The 14,217-nt window shown below is 36.0% G+C and overlaps 1 protein-coding gene across 1 annotated transcript; it reads right to left on the bottom strand.

Annotated features, from left to right (window-relative positions):
- Positions 1–10,123: 10,123 nt before the first annotated feature.
- Positions 10,124–13,097, bottom strand: LOC106404175 (bidirectional sugar transporter SWEET11). Its single transcript, XM_048751661.1, has 6 exons — positions 12,870–13,097; positions 12,714–12,750; positions 12,329–12,539; positions 12,074–12,235; positions 11,624–11,743; positions 10,124–10,668 (listed from the first exon to the last, which is right to left on the bottom strand). Exons 1-6 carry the CDS (start codon positions 12,919–12,921, stop codon positions 10,393–10,395), a joined length of 858 nt encoding a protein of 285 aa, XP_048607618.1. The 5' UTR covers positions 12,922–13,097; the 3' UTR covers positions 10,124–10,392.
- Positions 13,098–14,217: the final 1,120 nt, after the last annotated feature.

Genomic DNA, 14,217 nt, shown 5'->3' with positions numbered 1-14,217 from the left:
AGCCCTCGTTTGCAACCCTTAAATCGCCAACGAATTCTTCGTAGCAGTCCATTGCATACTTCTCTCGAAATCTGTCAACAATTTTCTCCGTAATCTGACTCATCTCCTCCTTGCCATCACCATTAGCATGCATCTCAATGAACTTAGCTGCACAAGTCCCGCAGTCACAGTCCTTCCGTTGTTATAGATCCCATCAACGCGACTGCACGAGTAATATAGCTGTCCTTCCTTCGCGTGGTGAACAGTATGCCCCACGTACTGTTTCGATATATATGGTAAGGAGCTAAGCAGCGGAGCCATGTGTGCATCGACTTGTTCTATAGTTCGATTGTGAGGGATGTAAGAATCAAGGATCGTCACGTTCGCGTTGAGTAAGTTAATACACATACCCAGCCAATGATCTGCACCCCACATCATTGGAGCGTACACCATATCGACATCACGACCAAGTTCCAACTTCAGGTATTTTCCCTTGGTCTTTCCTGTCACATAACTTGCTAAGTTCTTGCCCCAATCGAAATGCAGCTTATCTTCAGCTTCACTGAAAGCAGCACATGATGATTGAATGAGTTTTGTGAAGTACAGATCAAACATGATCATCCGGTTTTTTTTTAGATCCTGCCCACGACGCCTCCACAACATTTCTATTATGACATGCATATGCTGTATGACATTATTACAAGAACAACAAGATTAGTTGCAAAACTCTCTTCGTAAGAGATAAAAAAAAATAATACATGACGACGATACATATATAAATAGTACCTCGTCAGACAACCATTTCCCTGGCTCAGCTATGTCAAGGAAGAAGGAATTCGTGACAACGATACCAGTTTTGATTTCGAACTTCCTGCAAATTTCAACAGGCAAAACGATAGTTTCTCATAATTTTAATACAAACTTGATATGAAGTTAGGTATATATGTATATAAACAAATATGGGATCGGAAACTTACTGCGCCTGGTTTTCAATCAAAATATCTCTAAGCTTGTTAAAAACCGCCCGACTCGACTTCCCTATGGGCTTATACTCAACCTTCTTCTCGCTGCTGATCAAACCTTTCAACCTTGCGTCTGGGGTGTACACTCCACGGATCTTGTTGGATTTTTTGCGCTGACGTTTACCACCACTCTCCACATCATTCGAGCCATCGTCAGTGTTAGATAGTGGATGGCCTCATTTAGGTTGGATTTTTTTCTCTTTCAACTTGGAATCATTGGAGATATCTTCCTTGCAACTGTCATATTTTTCGTCCTCCTCCTTTGTCGGGGAATAAGGTTTCCTCTCCTCTACGAGAGGTTGTTCAAGGGCACCGCCCTCCACCACAGGGGAAGGCACTGGCGGATGCAGTGCCAACAAGGGTGGGGCATCTGCCCCCTATGGATTTAAAAAAAAATATTTACTAAATTATAATGAATTTTGAAGAAAATAGATAAATTTGCCTCCCATAAAACCTCAAACCTAGGGTTAACTATGCCTCATTTGTAAGTTTGAAAATTTTGCCCCCCATTATAAAACTTTCTACATCCGCCACTGGGGGAAAGGACTCCTTCAAGATTCTCTTCCACAAGCACTGGTTCCCCTACGTCTTTAGTTCGGGTGGATGCAACGTTTGGTTCAGAATCGGGGTAGGTTGATGATGCAGGATGACTCGCATGTACTGTTTTAACCGAATTGTAGATATTAGGGTTTTTTTCCTCCCACGCAACAGGTACAGCTTCTTCATCTCTGTACCGCCTGGTTAGAGTACTCTGCATGTGCTAACAGTGAGTAGATGAAAGTATCATAATTGTTTATTGATACCTTTTTAGCCAATTAACATCCAACTATTAACAGTTACAGTTAAGCTGACCTTTGGTGGTGACACATAAGACTGAGGCCGAACTAATAAAACATTCGAATACACGGTGAGCACAGTGACATAAATACTAGGTTTTTCTGGTTGCAGACAATCCTCAGCAGTGTTGGGTGCACGCATACCCTGTAAGAAAACCGTATACCGCTTATTAAAAGTGTACACCAATTACAAACCAAACGAATAACAAGAGTCACAAACTTAACCTCATCGGCGATATTTTCATCGAATGGTGGACTACGAGTCTTGTGATACTCGTTTTCAAAAAAATTCTCCCTCTCAAATAACACTAGGGTGTCTCGTTTGGTTGCTTGGAAAAAGCCGTCGGGTCATAACATATAAAATATCCGAATATGTTCAACTTAGTACATGATCACTGGGGTGTACCACTTCAGATGCGTCGTTTCCGTGTCCGGAGCGAAGTGCATAAGAATGTTTTTTTCCTCCTCGACTACTAGCCGTCGGTTTTGTTTTTTTTTGCCCTGCGGATAGGCGACCGTATTTGTTTCCCACCACTGATCTGAGACTCAGACTGTCCATGATTATCCTTGTTCACCTTCCTCTTCCGGCTCTTGTTGATGGTAGCCTCGGGCACCCCTAAGCGCCTACATATATTTATCTCTATTTCACCTAAGTGATGCTTAAACTCACTCGACAGCTTTTTCAACTGCTCATCAATCCACGGTTTCAGATCTCCGTGTGTACACCAGCCTGTTTGAGGAGGTCACGCTGGTCCGCCGTCTCCAGATGATGATTCGTCCTTAAAATTAACAACCGCAGGTTTACGTGGACGTAAATTCCGCCGGTGGACGGTCCCACCACCAGGTTTCTCGTCGTTAAGCACAGGTCCACCAGTTTTCTTTTCCTCTGTCTTAGGGGCAAATGACATGTCTCTACCTGGAAATCTTCAGGTTTAAATGTTTTTCCACTACGCATCATCTCAACCAAACGAGTTACCCTGTCATCTTCAACATCCTCCAACCACATATATCGTTCTCTTTCAGGAATAGGTCCTGGTGTACGGATAACTATTGCCAAAAAAATTATTATTAAGAATGCGTATATCTTACCTTTTAGCAAAAGGACAATGAACCTAATAAATCTATTATCTACGATCAAGGGAGAATGAACTTACAGCTGCATCTGCTTCGACGGCAAGAATGTCCTGTATGCTGAGGATAGTAACAATATCTTTGCAAGCTGTAGGGTCGTCCAAGAAAGTTTCAGTTCTTGCTCCATCGGGAATCTTACACAACAGCTGAAGCAAAGCTTCAAAAGCGAACAACTGGAGAGCTAGTGGAAATCCATAGCAAGTTGTTGTTTGCTGAGATAACCGGACCCGCATTGCTTCCCCTGGGTCTCTTATAACTTTACTGACTGGGGGAGGTAAAAAACGAGGTAAGGTCGCCAAGAATGATTCTCTACCCCATGGATACGACAAGAAGGTTTGAATGTCGTCGAGCATCTCGACATACCTCGGGGTGAGTTTAAGGATTTTGTCATTGCAACACACAACCCCGTCAACCAAGGCTATTAGAGCCAAAGGAACACGTTTCCATCCAGCCAGGAATGGATTCCACATCATCTCAAGAACCTGACTCACGGTAATGCCCCCCAATGTTGTATCAAATAGCTTGTTCCACATTGTAGAACCTGGAGCTTCGTCGGCATCAGAATCTCCAACATCGAATGATCCGCAGTTTAAACCAGTGACGGCATGGAATTCATCGAGCGAGAAGCGTAGAGGATGACGACCGAAGGTGAACCAAAGTTCAAATTTGCGGATCGTATTAAGCTGACGGCAGAGGAGGCTACCAATGAGCTTTGTAGAGTTCTGGCAGTGGACGACATGCAGCTGAAAAAGCTTGCCAAACTGAGAGTGTAGCAAAATGTCCATGTCGGGTGAACCTTGAAGACAAGCCGCCACAGCACCGATGACGTTTTCCTTCGAGTAAATGTTCAGACGCAAAGCAGTTGGGTAAGAGTTCACAGCAAAAAGTCTCGAAGGAAATTGCGACGCCGAAGAACCGACGTCCCCACCCTGGGCTCTACTGGCGAAGATCCCTCTGCGGTCGAGTCCATCTCCGATCCCACGTCACCGGCGTCGGAGTCAGAAACTAAAAAACCAGAAAAAGATAAATAAAAAAAATGAGAAAAGAAAAATTAAGACAAAAACTTTACAAAAACCTTATTCTACACAGAATCGAGACTGACATGCAAGGAACCGGCGGAATAGTTAAACGTTTTCAATAAACGAGCAGACGAACCTGGGTACCTTTGATCTTTGTTAGGTGGGGGTTGTTTCTTTTTTTCGGCCCTCGATCTTGTCCGCCGACGCACCAACTTCTCCGTTTTCTCCGCTCCCAACACCATACCGGTATAATATAAGACGATCGCCGCTCTCCGCGCTGAAACAGAGCTCACAGCCGCATAAGAGTTCTCGGAATTTCTAGTTTCCACGACTAATCGCTGCAGCGAGGAGAGAGGTGTGAGAGAGAGATAGAGATAGAGAGAGAGAGAGAGACAGTAAAGGTGTGTTTAATTACCGCGGTGGTTTACTGCCAATAACAGGTCAGTCAGTAAAGACGACGAAATTAATGGGTCGACGGCATTGGGAATCGAGACAGTCTCTCACATGCAAGGACTCGATGGTGTTTTTGTGATTATAGTGGTTGACCAGGGTTTTGGTCATATTTGACATGTAACTTGCACAGGGTCGTAAATCGTCGCGACCTATTACACAAATAAAAACTAAACGTGACCCGAAGCCCAAATTGATAACTCGGCTGCGACCCAATTTCCCAATTTTTTCATAGATTACATGATAACTTCATATATAAGTTTTTTTTGTGACATCAAACAGTGAAAAATTGTCTCAACTATTAGATCGGAATAGAACAAATAATATAATAACTCCGAGGAATGTAAGATATCTTGAATTCTTGAAGAGTATGTTCTCCAATCATATGGCTTGTGAATCGGTGTTACTTAATGGATATGATGTTGTAGGAACAATCATATTCTCTGAAGAACCAAGCTTGGCACTCTCTTTACGTGTGTATGATCCGTTATAGGGGATCTTTATCTATCCTTCTGGATAGTTTATCGTTCTGAGCTTCCAGAAATACCCTATTATCCAAGGATATAGATCCATATCCAGTTTTTGAGTTCATATCTAGTTTTGAGTCTTCAATATTGTTCTTTCTCCAAAAAATAGTATATATTGGCATAATTATTTGGTTCCGGGATAATGTTTGGGTTCAATGGTGTTGTTGACAAACCATACCTGTAGGGCTGCTGGACACTCAAAATTGGAATGAGTGACTGACTCATCAAGATCCCCACTAGGATAATGATTATCACACCGCATATGACGACATGTCAGGTTCCTTGTTAATGATGCGTGACCTGTTATGAGCTGCCATATAAGGTGGCATATCTTCTGAGAAGCTGTTATTCTCCAAGCAAAGTCTTGAAACGTGGTAATATCGGGTTCCAAGTATACCTTCTCTTCTTCATTCTTTAAGATATTCTGTGCTATGACCTAAATCGATCATTTCTTACCTAGTATCTAGACTTAACTGTATATTGATTATTTTTTGTGAAACTCCAGCAAAATGTATCTCAATGGGTGATTCAGCTTATGGCCAAACTACGAATCTGTGGTATATCCAACAAAATTTTCAAACATCTCAACATCCCATTCTTTCAATTCCCCTTTGATAAGATCAATTCTCAGATATACCACTGGATCACTACGACATGCTAGTCTAGCTGATCTCTTAAGAATCCAAGGATCCTCCCACAATTTAATATCATATCTTGAATGAATCTTTTGTCTAATCACCAACAATATTAGTTGGATTGCCGCTGAAATATTAGCATATACATAAAAAATATTTGTAGAACTTATTTGCAATGGCGAACTTCGTCTATAGTACTTTCCACGCAAAACTCGAGCTGACAAAGAGTTTGAAAAATGAACCAATCGCCATAATTATTTTGCTAAGAGTGCCAAATTAAACTCATGTGTCATACGGAATCCAGGTCCATAAAGTGATTATATACATTTGTCTTTTATTAAATGTATAGAATGTGACTATATACATTTGTCGAACATACTAACTGAATAAACATGATTCTGATATTTACAGTCACTAAACCAGACGAAGATATATCTGATAGGAACCTTGTATATTTTCTGAATTTTATTTTCATAACTCCATGTTAATCTTCACGTTGGTCGTAAAAGTACTTTTATTAGAGTATATATTCGAAATGTAATGGGTTACATTGTCAATTGGTTTATGTCAATTGTTCCAGCTATAAAATTTGAAAAATAATCTAATGTATTAAAACTGAAGTACAAATTAGAATTAACCCTTAATTTTTTTTTTAATTTACCATCTAATCTATTAAAACTGAAGTACACATTATAATTAACCCTTAACTTTTCTTTTAATATTTACCATTTCATGCCACTGAATCTTTAACCACAATTTTTAATTTCGTGATGGCCTTCAATTTATATATCCTCTAAGCCTATTACTATCGATTAATGATCAACAATCATTATTTGGGCCAATGTAGTTTCTACTAATTTTTTTTTGAATGACGTATCTACTGATTACATATCAACTAATTACATATTTTTAATTCATATACTATCTAAACATTTTGGTATATAACGAGAACACTGATGTTTACGCATATATAACTACTACTATTTTTAATTTATTTATTTTTTATTTATTTTTTATTTTAAAAATATAATCTAACTTGACAATATTTTGTTTCTTTTTTAAAAGATATCAAATATGAAATAATAAAATTCTATTGGTCGGTGAACCTAGGGAGGGAACCCAAGAATAAGCCCATATATATATATATACACCTTTCTTACGATCAGGTACAAGCTTTATTTGTTTGTAAAAGACGACAGTAACTCATGCAATTTGATGTTGCTAGACTCGGTTGCCAAAACTATTATTTATAACAATGCTGATGAACTCTGGAACGGTTCATATGAACGGCTCTTAAAAGGAAGGAAGGAGGTAATGATCAAATCCATTTTATTCGTTCTTCTGATATACGTTATGTCGACGTTTCTGCTCCCATTGGAGATTTGTGAAAACCTCGCTAGTGCCATTGCACAATTTTGGTGGAGTTCGACTCCACCAAAACGAGGAATATACTGGGCGAAATGGAAAAATGTTTGTCTACCAAAAGAAGAGGGCGGGATTGGCTTCCATTTAATTCATGAGTTTAATCTAGCACTATTGGCAAAGCAATAATGGAGATTGGTTCAGTACCTTGATTCACTGGTTGCCCGAGTCTTGAGGGGCATATATTATAGAATGACCTCGCCATTAAGAGCAACCTCTGCAAGTAGTCCATCATATGTGTGGACAAGCATTTTCGCCGCAAGGAAGCTTTTGCTTCTGGGGATCAGACAGAAGATTCATTCTGGTTGTGAAGTCAAGGTATGGGAGGATCCGTGGATTCCAACGACACCTGCTAGACCAGCTACACTTGTAGCGCCTGTGATGCACCCGAATATGAGAGTTAGTGACCTTATTAATCAGGAATCAAGGGAATGGGACGTATGGCTACTAGAGGATTATGTCCATCCCGATGACATACCACTCATACGAAGTATGGCCATAAGCTCTACTCATCGCCGTGATACTTTCTGCTGGAACTACACGAGGAATGGCCAATACACAGTTAAATCTGGATACTGGGTTGCTCAAAATCTGTTGAAGCCAGAAGAGGAAAATGAAATACTGGAACCAAGTATCACTAAACTTCAAGCCTTTGCTTGGAAGTTGAAAGCGCCAAGGAAGATGTGCCATCTTATATGGCAATTGATAACGGGTCAGGTGGCAGTAACGAGGAATCTAGTAAGGCGGAATATGAGGTGCGATAATTATTGCCCAAGGTGTGGAGAAATAGAAGAATCTGTAACTCATGCAATATTTGAATGCCCTCCAGCTCTCCAGGTATGGTCCTTATCAGCAACTCCTACAAGCCCAGGTACATTTCCAGTGTCAAGCGTCTACACAAACATGGACTATCTATTCTGGAGGAAGAATGATATCTTAGAACGAGACCAAGACAGAGATCCTTATCCCTGGATAATATGGTATATTTGGAAGCCTCGTAATGATAAATTTCTTAGGGGAATAGACAGAGACCCTTTGGAACTAGTTCGATATGCAGAAAGTGAGTGTCAAGCATGGTTTAATGCAAATGAGATGATACCACCAGTAGTACGGGCCAACAATAATGATGAAAACCAAGTCTTAAGCTTGGGTAATATTTGCCTGTTAGATGGATCTTGGACATCTTCTGATCGATTTAGTGGATGTGGATGGGTCTGGATGGATAGTGGGGAGAACATACAACTTATGGGAACTCGAAATTTCGCTCGATATGAATCAACATTGCATTCGGAGGTAGAAGCACTGCGATGGGCGATGGAGAATATGCTGCAACACTCGCCATGCCAGAGCTTTGGAACAAATTGCAAGAAGCTGATTGCAATGATAAGGGAATCCAAGGAGTGGTCAAGCTTCGCGACAGAATTGGAGAAGATAGAGACGCTGCAAATTTATTTTCCGGACTTCAAAATCACCCATGTGCCACGAGTGCGCAACTAGTTTTCTGATTTTTTAGCTAAGACTGCTAGGACCTTCCGTAGGGAGTTACTTTTCATTGGTTGTTCTATTCCGGTCTGGTTACCCAGACCACCTCAAGCTTGAGTAATAGAATGGCCGTTTCGACGTAAAAAAAAAACCATAATCATTATATTTGTGTGATATTGCAAATTAACTATTATTGGTAACTAACGGATCAAAAACTTTCTTTGTTTCTAAAGTATGGACTGGTGATAATCTTAGTAAAGTTGAGTCTCGAACTGAACTGGTTTCTCAACTTGAGACCACTTCCTCCACTCATTCCGGTGGCCAGGTTTGTGGTCTTTACTATTTTTGTTGGTCAACATCTTTACTTAGTATATGAGTTTTCATTATAGATAGGCATTGTCATTTGTATATACTAATTGTAATATTTTATGTCTGTATGTATTGTTACTAGATTTCGATGTTAAAGCCAAACTTTCAGAATCCATCTGAAGGATATTCAACCCTTTTTTCAGAGGCAGAGAAAAAGATGCAAATCTGAAAAACATCACCTCTATTTCTAAAAAGTTGTGCACCAAGATAGTGAAGTTGGAGAAGACTAAAGTTGATTAGTTCTTAGAAATTATTTCATTATTTGTTTGATTTGCTGGTGTTTTTATTTGAGCTTATTTGTGAAATAGCTAAGAAAAAAGGGAAATTAGTTTGGTAGAGAAAAGATAGAGAGAAATATGAAGAGAAAAGATGAGAGAGGGTGGGATTTTAGTTAGATAGTAAATTATGATTTTTTTTGGTGTTATCTCACCCAATTTCTCTTTTTGTTTTTGGTATTTAGTATTATGTTGTGTTTTTAATATACTCAGACTATTTGTTTCTAAATAATAATAATAATTCAATCATTTACAATATGATTCCTTTTTATATATAGTAAATATTGAAATAAAAAAATACACCGAAATAGAGACAGACAGTATATATTGACTAAAATACGACTCATATCTATATCCATTTTAATATATATATATTGTATATGCTAGCTGAATTTATCTAATCCTAAACAATAAAAACCAGTTTACGATTCCAAATATTTAATATACCAATCAACTTCACACTAATTCTAAGAAATTATACTGTAGTAAATTACGTATCAAGTCAAAAACTTACCTTAACTTGTGTCGCACAACATGAAATATTAAGTAGAAATATATGCGATTATTTACTCATTTTTCTATTAAATCACTAAATATCAATCAAAAAATTAAATTGTTGGTTTTATATTACACAACATGTTTTCTAAATATAATAATATATTAATATGTGATTAATTATATGATGGTACATATAAAATACGATTAATTAAATGATAATTAAATATATGATGACATGTATAAAATATAAGTAATTGTACGATGATTGATGACACGTATATATAATAGGATTATATAATAGTGACATGAAAAAAAACAATTTATTTTAAAAAAAATCAAAACCCGTGCAGGATTTATTTTTAAAAAAATCAAAACCCGTGCGGGAGCTCGGATCAAGCTCTAGTAATGATTTAAACTTGAAACAATCAGCCAACGTGTATAATGAACTAATAAAAAAAATTAAAGAAGAAAATCAAGATAGATAAATTTGATAGTTTTTTAATTGTGAAAATAGGAAATATACATATCCCCAATAGGTAATTACATAAAATTTATAAAGAAGTGGACAACTTAATTCTAGAAAAACATATATAACATCCGAAAATGCATATATACTAATCCGGATAATTAATACTCTACTTGGCACACTTGATAAAAAACTTCAGAAAAGTACGACAGCTATGGTGGTTGGTATATGAAGTTGGGGTAGAAGTGAAAATTCATTGCAGTCAACAAGGTTGTTTACTTTCATGTAGCTGATGCGGAAGAGGACTGCTTGCCGTTTTTAGCGTTTTGTCCATCTTCAACCTCAGGCCTCCGATCATTTCCGCAAGTACACTTGTTCGCTTGACGAACCTCAGGGGATGACACTGTGCCTAGCTTCAGGATATCGAGGCTCACCTCAGGCAACTTAGCGGCTTCCACTTCTTTCTCTCCTAGATGCGGCGGCGTTTTACAGTATTTGTAGACCACGTAGAGTATCATTTGGAGTGCACCGAGAGCAAAACCAAGCACATTAGGGAACTGCAAACAATTTTTTTTTTAGAGGCAATAGCATGATAATTATTTAATACACTCCATTTTCCACTTTCTAGCTTATGAATACAGTACGTTAATTTTTACCAAAAACAAAAAAAAATATAGTACGTAAAAAAAAACTTATGACAAAAGTAAAGCTTACAGCAAACTTTTTTTTTTTGGTGTAAAGTTTACAGCAAACTTGTGCGGCACCGATAGAAGTTACGTACAAAATATAATTTCTATGTAACAATAAAGATAAAAGACTCCAATATATATTGAACTTCTTTTGCAAAAGGTAAATTCTTTAATGTTTCATTGGAACATAAAGCGACTCCTTTACATTTTTACCAAAAAAAAAAAACATAAAGCGAGTCTCTTTATAATACAGTATGTTTATAATTTCTCATTGTAAAGGACAATACCAAAAACACAATTAAAGAGAGCAAAACCCTTTTGCTTGGTATTGTCATTTTTTCAGTGAAAAAAAAGGACAATACCAAACAAAAGGATTTGGTTTTCTTTTATTGTTTTTTTTGTATATTCGTATCACTTTTTTTTATCTATGAATCTATGATTAGAACTCAAAGTCTCAGGTACACAAGAAACAAAAGCACCCACTTTCATTTTGTATACTTTATCATAATGATAATTTTTTTTTTTTTTGAAAAAGGGATTTCATATCATAATGATAAAATTAGGATTATGATATGGTGAAAGGCATAATAATATAATGTAAAAACATGTTAATGTATATTCACTTTCGTATAACAAAAAGTTCAAATCAAGGTTTCGAAACTGAGTACGTGTTTACGCGTGTCTTGACCGTACATATGGATCATCTACACAAAACATGTCTACGTGCAGTATCATATACTTGTATTTTTTTTTTTGGACAACGATACTTGTATATATATGTATGTATGTAAGCATATATATAGACGGATAAAAAATGGCTTACAGCAACATAGATGTCCTTGAGAGCAAGACCATAAAGGAGCCATACGACAGCACTGATTGTGAGGGTTAAGGACAAGCTAAAGGGCATGTACTCTACACTCCTTGTCTTTATTACTGTCCTCTGTGATTTAAATCATAAAATATGTTAATAATTGAAACTAATATTAATTAGCCACTTTTTTTATACTCCCTCCGTATACATAGGATTTATGCTTTAAATTTTGTTATTCTATTTGAAAGATTGTTTTATAGAGTATAGTTAATGCATTCGTCTTTAAAAACAAATACATCAAATAAAATATTAAAATATGGGTGATAACCTTTTATTGGTAAAACCAAAATGTGATAAACAGAATAATATATTTATTGTTTTTAATATATGAAGTAGTCAAAACATCAAACATTTGTATCTAGAGGGAGTATATATTTAGTAAGCTTTCGAAGTGCTTACGATTATGCTTAGAGGAGCAGCGAAAACACAAACAGAGAATCCGACACAGATTCCTCCGATGATCTTGGCACGTGTGGTTCCTTTTGCTAAGAATTGGCATAGAAGGAGAATCAGACAGAATCCTCCAAAGTTCATCAGAAGAAGCAACTTCACTGTCAACATCTGCGTCCATAAAGGAGTGTTTTAATTAGCGGATTGATGATTTGATTTAAAGATATATTCTTTTCATATATGAATTTGAGGGTGTTTATGTACCCGGGCTTTCTTGGGTGCGTATGCAAGGAAGATAGAGATGTAAATAGTTTCTATGAAGCATCCAAAAGAGTTGATGGTGACGAGGAGGAAAACATCTCTCTTCTGCGTTGCGTAGTAAAGCCAAAGTGTCGCGCTGAAGAGAGCCACAGCGTAAGGAAGAGACTGAAACCCTTCTGTTGTCTTCTTCTTCCAAACTCTATAGAACGTTGGCCTGCAACCATTTCATATATAGGATCTCAATATTATTATAACGAAAAAAAAAAAAAAATATATATATATATATATATATATATATATAGATGTACGTAGACATATGTATTAACGTACTAAATATACATAACAGTATTTAATAGACATTGAAGTAAGATGTCAATATAGAACTTACACAGGAGAGAGGAACACAGCGAAGGAGATGACATTCCCTGGAAATTATAAACGAATATAATAAAACATATGGTACTAATAGATATAACTACATCTCTATAACTACACTCGTCGATAAAATATCTATACGAAATCAACATAAGCGTTAGTATCATACCCATCAAACCAAAGACAAAGGCCCATGTGTTGTGAGTGTCGAAGAGAGGCATGCTTTTCTTGTTTCTTTTTTTTTTTGTTTAAATAAACTGTTTTAGGTTTTTAGGAGGAGGAAGAAGAGAAGTCGCACTTAGATTTGTAAGTGGTTTCTCCTAATATAAAAGCTGATGGCACGAACTTAACATTTCGGGGAATTCAGGTATATATAGAGAGGGTTACGGCTAAAGAGAGGAATGGGGTTAATGTGGGAGAGATGGAAAAGGTGAAATGTTAGTGTGAACAATAATATTTCGAATAATTTTGGAAAAGTATATTAAAAAGCATTAGTGTCTTTCTAGTTGTACAAAAAAAAAAAGCTGTTATAGACATAAAAATAATTCACACGCTAATCCATTACCAAATTGTATGCACGTTGACGTGCAAAAAAAGAAAAGGAAAACAAATCCCTTACCAAAGTAACTGTTTTTGGGTTTTGGTTTAGGAGAAGAAAACCTAATTATATTACTAATGCTTTGATAAAAAAATGTTATATTACTAATGCTTGTCAGTCTCTGTTTAGGCAAGCTCTTTTTTAAGGATTATGTTAGGCCTCTTCAGTCCGGATTTTGGTCTGATTTCAGTTTGTTTTTTTGGGTTTTAAATATTTTGATTTATAAAAATTAGTTATCATATATGAATCATATCTAATTTAGTTCGATTAGGTTTATATACAATAATTTTTAATATTTATTTAGTTTTATACCAAAAAATCACAACTATATTTATCTTTTATAAGAAAATCAGTTTATATGATTAGAATTAGAAATCAGATTTAGTAAAACATAAATATATATTCATTACTCTAAATTTTATACATAAAATTTTCTATTTTATTTAATTATTAAAATAAAACTAAAAAAAATAGTAATATCATAATATTATTATATAACTATATTGTAGCACAAATATTTACTACTAAAAATAAAATTATGTTTTATCTAAAAATATGAACATAATAAAAACAAAATAAACTATTTAACTTTAAAAAAATAAAACAAATTATTATTGTTTTATTTATGAATATCATATTAATAAAATAAATTATGTATATATTATTAATTTTACTATAATTTTTATATAATTAATCAAATTTTTCGGTTTCGGTTGGATCAGTTTATATATTAGCCATATCTATATACTGCGAATTTCTAAAAATAAAATTCATTCAGTTTATTTGGTACTACCAAATCTAAACCATTTTCTCTATTTTAGTTTGGTTCAATTTTAATTACTTTTTACCAGATTGAATGCCCTTAGATTATATGGGTGATTGGTTGGTATTTATCTCACTTTTTAACTTTATTTATTTA

The sequence above is a fragment of the Brassica napus genome, chromosome C3, assembly GCF_020379485.1.
Source record: "Brassica napus cultivar Da-Ae chromosome C3, Da-Ae, whole genome shotgun sequence".
Lineage (NCBI taxonomy): Eukaryota > Viridiplantae > Streptophyta > Magnoliopsida > Brassicales > Brassicaceae > Brassica > Brassica napus.
This window is presented reverse-complemented; position numbering and strand designations above follow the sequence as displayed.

What these genes read in the sequence shown, in the direction of transcription:
- LOC106404175 (XM_048751661.1), bottom strand. Translation starts at nt 12,921, where the DNA reads ATGCCTCTCTTCGACACTCACAACACATGGGCCTTTGTCTTTGGTTTG. An exon ending in GCTGTGTTCCTCTCTCCTGT is followed by an intron (nt 12,540 to 12,713) that starts GTAAGTTCTATA and finishes AAATGGTTGCAG; the next exon opens with GCCAACGTTCTATAGAGTTT. An exon ending in TCAAGGACATCTATGTTGCT is followed by an intron (nt 10,669 to 11,623) that starts GTAAGCCATTTT and finishes AATTGTTTGCAG; the next exon opens with TTCCCTAATGTGCTTGGTTT.